Genomic DNA, 7,776 nt, shown 5'->3' on the forward strand with positions numbered 1-7,776 from the left:
TTCTCTCTCATACACCCCATGTTATAAATACCACTATTAGCTATATGATAAGTGTATAATTGTATAAATATTACAAAGTATTTAATTTTGATTTTCAGTTAACCGTACCGATACTGTTTGTATAATACCGAGAACATTTTGAACATAAAGTAAATACCTTAACCGATACCAAATACCTAATGGTACAATTTTCGGTGCCAATTTCAGTACGGTATCGATTCAGTTTCGATATTTCGTTAATTTTGCTCATCCCTAGCTTTTTATTTGATTGTATCAAAAGGCCAAATAAATTGGGATGAATTGGGATTATTGAAAACAACATAATATTAACTTATGGATATACAATCCTTTAAATAATTAAACATTCCCATCCGCTATTATGGACGAAATTTAGCATATGTCAATCATGCTTCCTTTTTAGGTAAAATCCAAGAATTCTTCAAAATTGTCAAACAATACAATTATTTAAATATATTTAAGTGGAACTCTTTGAAACGAAGATGAACTATCATAATGGAATGAGAAATTCTCATTTACACACTATGACTCCATAATATCCCATGTCTTAGTTGATTACTAACTTGGTATTTATAACTTTGGTCTTTCTAATTCATATTGGTTCATACATACGTTTTCTAGGGGTTTTATTATATATATATATATATATATATATATATATATATATATATATATATATATATATATATATATATATATATATATATATATATATATATACTCTTCATAAATTTTAAAACCCCATATATAGTCATATAAAAATGTTAATATTATATATGTCCATTCTTAACCTCTAAAAAAACATATTCACCTGTAAAATAATATATTTACTACCAAAATACTTCGTTTAGATAATAAGAACAAGTACTCTAATCATAAAGTTCAATTTGATATATGAAACAAAAGACGAAATTTAATATAGAAGGCAGAATATATGTAATTACTAGGTTGACAATTTAATGATTTAATAAATTAATGGGCATATGGGTATATATGACAAATTAAGTTTTTAAAATGAAGATATATGATATTATCACTTTAAGTGAGTAAATATGTTATTTTAAAAGTTAAGATTGGATATATATATATATATATATATATATATATATATATATATATATATATATATATATATATATATATATGATATTATCAATTTAAGTAGGTATATACATATTATTTTAAATGTTAGGAAGCGTATATGTAATAAAAATTCTAAAATCTAAATGTTAAAATAATAGAGAACACATAAAGTTATACCTATTACATTATAAAGGGTGTTTAGATTTGCGGTTTAAAAAAGAATTATACATTTAGATAGTTAGAATATAGTTATGAGTTCCAAAATATGGTGTTAAATGAATGCCTTCAAAATTTAATAATGCTTTTTGTTTTGACAATAATCAAATAATTACTATTTTTTGTGTTTGAGAAAGTTGAAATATCCAATACTTAATAGATCAATTGAAATAAATAAGTGTCAAATTTGTTGAAATAAATTCAACTAGTGGTAAGTCCCTCGCTTCGCGTCATTGTGAATTATCGATAATTTACGGTTAATACAGTAATATGTAATTACTTGTTTACCTAGATCAATCAAACTAAATGTTATATACATTTTTTTTCTATGATTAAATTAATATATTTATGGACTTCAAATATGCATATTTATTTACATAAATCGATAGCTAAAATTAATGACATAGGTAAAAGATGAAAAAACATAACCATAAGACGTAGCTAACTGATGTAGGTTAAAGATGAAGAACAAATACTATTCTTACCAATAAGACAATTAAATATTCTATTTTACAGTTAAAAGTTATTGACGTATACGTATAAAAACGCTATATACATCAAATTTTTTACAAAACACGCATCGACGATTAGTACAAACCATTTAACAACACTATATAATAATAATAATAATAATAATAATAATAATAATAATAATAATAATAATAATAATAATAATAATAATAATATTAATAATTAATAGTAATCATAATCATCAATAATTATTATCCCTATATACCGAAAGAAATGAACTTTTATGTCGTTCCCGTTCAAACAATTGTCGTTCAATCCCTTATATTCACGTACTAAACTTTAATTTCCACCCCTCAACTATCTTCAACCATTAAATTCTACAGGGACTCAAACCATAAATTCCAGGGATATAAAGCGTAACATTAATATTAAATTCACAAACACCCCACAACATCCACCAGGATTTCTATCCGGCCGTACCTTTCTGTTCGTCGGCCGTTATTGTCCACCGACAAACTCAAAATAATTTTACTAATAAAATGAGACTAACTACGTTCGAAACGGACACTTATTAAAAACGCTAACTACACCGACATCTAAACGGGTCTTAACACATGAGACATTTCCCCCCTCTGTACATACACAACGCTACGTTAAATACGAATATGCAGGCCGAAAGCCCCCGCCGCATGGGCCGGGCTGATTCGGACTAGTTAATTACTAACTAGTGGTGAGAGGGGTGTACTCATGCGTTGTTAGTTGCCCCTTAATTTACAGAAGTGTTTTTTATGGTACAAATATTGTAGCATATGGTACAAATTTTATAGCCTTAATTTACCTAAATGTACTTGATGGTACAATTTTGTAAGCTTATAGTACAAATATTGTAGCACATATTGAGTTACTATTGATCATTTTTAAGGATTAAATAAAGGGAAAATTTTGTAGCCTTGAATTAGGAAAATGTACAATTTTGTAAGCATATATTACAAATCTTGTAGCACATATTGAGTTACTACTCATCATTTTTTAAGGATTAGATAAAGAGGGAATACCTGATAGATCAATTGACTTAAATAAGCGTCAAATTTGTTAAAATAAATTTTGTATTTAAAGGAGTTTTGTTTTTTTTTCTTTTTTTTTCCACTTTTATCTAAGTGCAACTAGGTGATATTATGAGTGAAAACTGATAAAATAAACATTTGTTATTCTCAATCTTATCTTGATTCTCAATCTAACTTCATCTGCTTGTTTGTTTGTTAAGTGTTAATGATGTGAAAGGACTAGCAGGGAACGAAAGTTGATGTAGTTGTGCTTAAACTATGAAAGATAAAAGCTGGATGCTGCTATTTGAGTCTGAAGTGTAGAAGATAAAAAGTTCAAGGACTAATCTGTAACTTTTAGAGTAGTGTGTTTATATGAAAATAAATCTATATATCTATATATCTATATATCTATATAAAAAATTAAGTCATAGGATCATAAATATAATTTACTTCTATACATTAAATTATGATAAAAATGAAAAAAGAAAAAAATACTTACTTTTAAAATTTAAAAGTTTACAACAACAACAACAATACCCAATCCCGCAAGTGCGAGGTATGGGGGAGGTGAGATGTAGACAATCCTACCTCTACCCTATAGTAGAAGAGAAGTCATTTCTCCGTCCACAGGCAGGACCCGTGTTCGAAGAAAGTCGTCCCTCTCTGTACTCGAGAGTATAGAGATTGCTTCAGGTGGACCTCCGGCCAGAACTGAAACAATACTAAAAATAAAAAGTGATGCATACCTGAGTGTGCCGTACGGAGCTCATGGAAGGCGCAAGCAATGTTACACCAAAATAACGATAGACAAGTATAGACACATATAAACGTATTTAGATGCACATACAAAAAAAATATACATCCATACACATACATATATAAACCTACATACATGCATAAACATACATACCCACATATATAAGCATACCAACATACATAAACGCGCATACAACATCCATAAACATACTTCTATACAAACGTACATAATCATACCTACATAATCATAAACATACATATATAAATGCATACCTACGTAAACATACATGCATACTTCCATACATAAACATACATCAATTCATTCATACGTACATGAAAAGACAAGCATACCTACACATACAGCTACATACAAGCACACAACAACACACACACATGAAACCCATATAAACACTATGCCCTAACCGCATAAACAAGTATATCCTAGTAAGTCTTACACAACACAGAAGAAACCTATGTATAAAAGAGAGAATAAATTAATTATATATATATATATATATATATATATATATATATATATATATATATATATATATATATATATATATATATATATATATATCTATATATATATATATATATATCTATATATATATATATATATATATATATATATATATAAAACTCACATATAAACATACATACATACACAAACTAATACATACAAGCACAAACCTAAACATACATACACGCACCCATAAGGATCATATAAAAACAATGCACTTAACATAAATAAACAAATATATCTTAAGCAAACATAGGACATAAAACATACATACATACATAACTGCATACATAAACATACATACCTGCATCCGTACATACACATATAAACATACATACGTAATCATACAAAACAACCATTCATAAATATACAAAACAAAACCATCCAAGTCTAAACATCCTTAAAAAAAAAAATAAAAAAAAATCACTCATCTATTCTAATTCTAGACCTCCACAAATTCCTTTCAGAAGTCATGTCCTCGGTCAACAAAAGCTCCTTCATGTCGATCTGCACTCGATCCTCCCATCTACGCTTATGTCTACCTTTCTTCTAACACCGTCCACCGTGAGGGCCTCTACTCTTCTAACTGGAGCCGTTAGTGGGCGCCTCATAACATGGTCAAACCATCGAAGTCGTTCTTCTCTAAGTTTGTTGATGATACTCCCAACTTCAAGGTTTTCTCTAAAAACCACATTTGGTATCTTATCTAACATGGTTTTACCACACGTCCACCTAAGCATCCTCATCTCAGCCACCTCCATCCTTCTTTCTAGAGCCTTTGTCAATGGCCAGCGCTCTGAACCATATAACATGGCAGGTCTAATTGCCACCTTGAAGAATTTTCCCTTTAGTTTAAAAGGTACCTTCTTATCGCACAAGACTCCGGTCGATGCTCTCCACTTCAACCATCCTACCTTAATATGATGAGTCACGTCCTCGTCAATCCTTCCCAATTTGTGGATCATCGATCCTAAGTATCTAAAAGAGTCTTGTGGGTGCAAGATCTGGTCCCCGATGTAAATATCCACATCATCATTGATTTCATTTTCGTTCCCGTTGAAGTCGCTCATAAGGTATTCAATTTTTTGTCTACTTATTTTTAGACCATTTCGTTCTAAGACCTCCCTCCATAGCTCAAGTTTTATATTTAGCTCCTCCTTGGTTTCCGATACTAAAACAATATCATCGGCAAAGATCAAGCACCATGGGATGCTGTCATGTATCCCTCGAGACAGCTCGTCGAGGATTAAAGCGAAAAGAAAAGGGCTAAATGCCGATCCTTGGTGTAGGCCAACTTCCACCGGGAAAAACTCCGTGTTTCCCACATGCGTCCGAACACGAGACTTCGCACCATCGTACATGTCTTTAATAACTCTGATGTAACTACTCGGGATACCACGATCATTAAGGCTCTTCCAGATCAATGCCCGTGGAACACAATCATATGCTTTCTCTAAGTCTAAGAACACCATGTGTAAGTTCTTTTGCTTTTCCCTGTACTTCTCCATAAGGCTTCTAATGATATGAATTGCCTCCATCAAAGAACGCCCTGGCATGAAACCAAATTAGTTCTCAGAAACATTTGTCTCGCGTCGAAGCCTAGTATCAATCACTCTCTCCCAAAGCTTCATGGTATGGCTAAGTAATTTTATACCCCTATAGTTACTACACACTTGAGCATCCCCTTTGTTCTTGTAGATGGGAATAACCTCGCTGAGTCTCCATTCAGTTGCCACCTCACACCATCATCGCCCAGGCATCGCCAAAGTTCTATAGGGATTTGGTCCTGTCCTACGCATTTATTTCTTCCCATCTTTCTTAGAGCCTCTCTAACTTCATCCTCTTTAATCATCGAGCAGGGACAGTTGTTTTGATACTCTTCTATTGATGTGTCATCCCGCTCATCGTTGCGCTCAGATCTACCCTCAATGAAAAGAGACGAGAAATACTCCTCCCATCTTTTCCTAATTCCATCTTCCTTTACGATGCTTTGGCCAGCTTCATCTTTGATAAATTTAATGTTATCTAGGTCCCTTCTTCTACGCTCCCTTGCCTTAGTTATCTTGAAGATATCATTTGCTCCCTCTTTGAAGTCTAGTCTCTTGTACAACTCTTCGTACGCCTTATCTTTCGCACGCGCAACTGCCTTCTTAGCTTCTCTTTTTACCTCTTTATATCTTTCTTCTGCCCTCGTTCTGTCAACAAGTGGAACGTCTTGAAGGGTGATGAGCTCCCTGAACCTTACATGTTTAACCGCGACTTTGGCTTGGACCTTCTCACTAATCCACCAAGATTCTCTACTTGCCTTATGTCCTCTGAAAGTCCCTACTATCTCACCTAGGGATTCTTTAGCAACCCCCCTAATGGTAGATGCTAAACTATTCCACATACGATCCATGTCAACATGCGATACATTATAAATTTCTTCATCTACTCTTTCGACCACCTTCGCTCTAAAAGATTCTGCCTTATCTCCGCTCAAGTTCTTCCATAGGATTCTAGGTAAAATTGCTCTCACACTCCTGTTGGTTCGTCTCTGAATTTCTAAATCCATGACCAACAGTCCATGTTGAGAGTAACAAGACAAGCCTGTCAGGAACTTACAGTCTCTACATGTCCTAAGGTCACCTTTACGTAGCAGCAGATAATCAATCTGAGTACTACGCCCCCCGCTATGAAAAGTAGCTAACTGGGCCTCCGTCTTTCTAAAGAAAGAGTTTGCAATAACTAAATCGCCAGGATTGAGCAACCTTCTTCATTTCTTAATCCATACCCAAAACCCCCGTGGGCACCCGCATAACCCTCCGCACTGGCACCTATGTGACCATTGAGATCGCCCCCTATAATCAGACGATGATCAGCCGGGCACCCTCTCACAACCTCATATAGAGATACCCAAAAACGTCTCTTATCTTCCTCTCCTAGACCCGCATGAGGTGCGTAAGCGCTAATGACCATGAAAGTTTCCTCCTCAAAAATAAACCTAACCGACATAATCCTATCGCTAAACCTACTTACGTTGACGACATTATCCTTATAAGGCGAACCCATAATGATTCATACCCCGTTTCGTGCTCTCCTAGAACCCGAGAACCATACCTGGCGGTCCTTTATCCTGGTAGCACCTTCACCCTTCCATCTAGTCTCTTGAACACACATAATGTCCACTCTTCCCTTAACAAAGGTGTGAACAAGCTCATGAGACTTGCTAGTCAAAGATCCTACATTCCAACTACCCACTCTAATTCTAGCCGGGTTCGCTACCCTATTATCTCCCCTACAACTTCCTATGCTACCCACTCTAACATTTAAAAGTTTATATTTGAAAAATAAAATATGATTTACCCTCTATTAATGTATGGTTAAAATCACGGTGATACTTATATAATAAATAATAAATAATAAATAATAAATTATAGTTAAAAAGTATGGTTAATTACTCATGTATTTTTTTTTGAAAAGTAGCAAAATTTTTATTTATATAAAGAAATAAATACATACAGCTTGAAAACTAATTTACATAGCTAAACGATTAACTGACAGGCTATTTACATGCCTAAATACATCCGAATCAAAGGACAATACAAACAAAACTCGAAGAGAAGACAAATTTGAAAATAGGAGTAAACGTTTTGTAACATCCCAAATCTAGCAAACAAGTTC

At 33.1% G+C, this 7,776-nt stretch overlaps 2 protein-coding genes across 2 annotated transcripts; both read right to left on the reverse strand.

Annotated features, from left to right (window-relative positions):
* Positions 1-5,761: 5,761 nt before the first annotated feature.
* Positions 5,762-6,667, reverse strand: LOC139888393 (uncharacterized). The gene has a single exon (XM_071871402.1). The coding sequence runs from the start codon at positions 6,665-6,667 to the stop codon at positions 5,762-5,764; it is 906 nt and encodes a 301-aa protein (XP_071727503.1).
* A 173-nt stretch (positions 6,668-6,840) lies between these two features.
* On the reverse strand, positions 6,841-7,164 carry LOC139888394 (uncharacterized). The gene has a single exon (XM_071871403.1). The coding sequence runs from the start codon at positions 7,162-7,164 to the stop codon at positions 6,841-6,843; it is 324 nt and encodes a 107-aa protein (XP_071727504.1).
* Between the last annotated feature and the right edge of the window lie 612 nt (positions 7,165-7,776).

Source organism: Rutidosis leptorrhynchoides, chromosome 2 (assembly GCF_046630445.1).
Source record: "Rutidosis leptorrhynchoides isolate AG116_Rl617_1_P2 chromosome 2, CSIRO_AGI_Rlap_v1, whole genome shotgun sequence".
Lineage (NCBI taxonomy): Eukaryota > Viridiplantae > Streptophyta > Magnoliopsida > Asterales > Asteraceae > Rutidosis > Rutidosis leptorrhynchoides.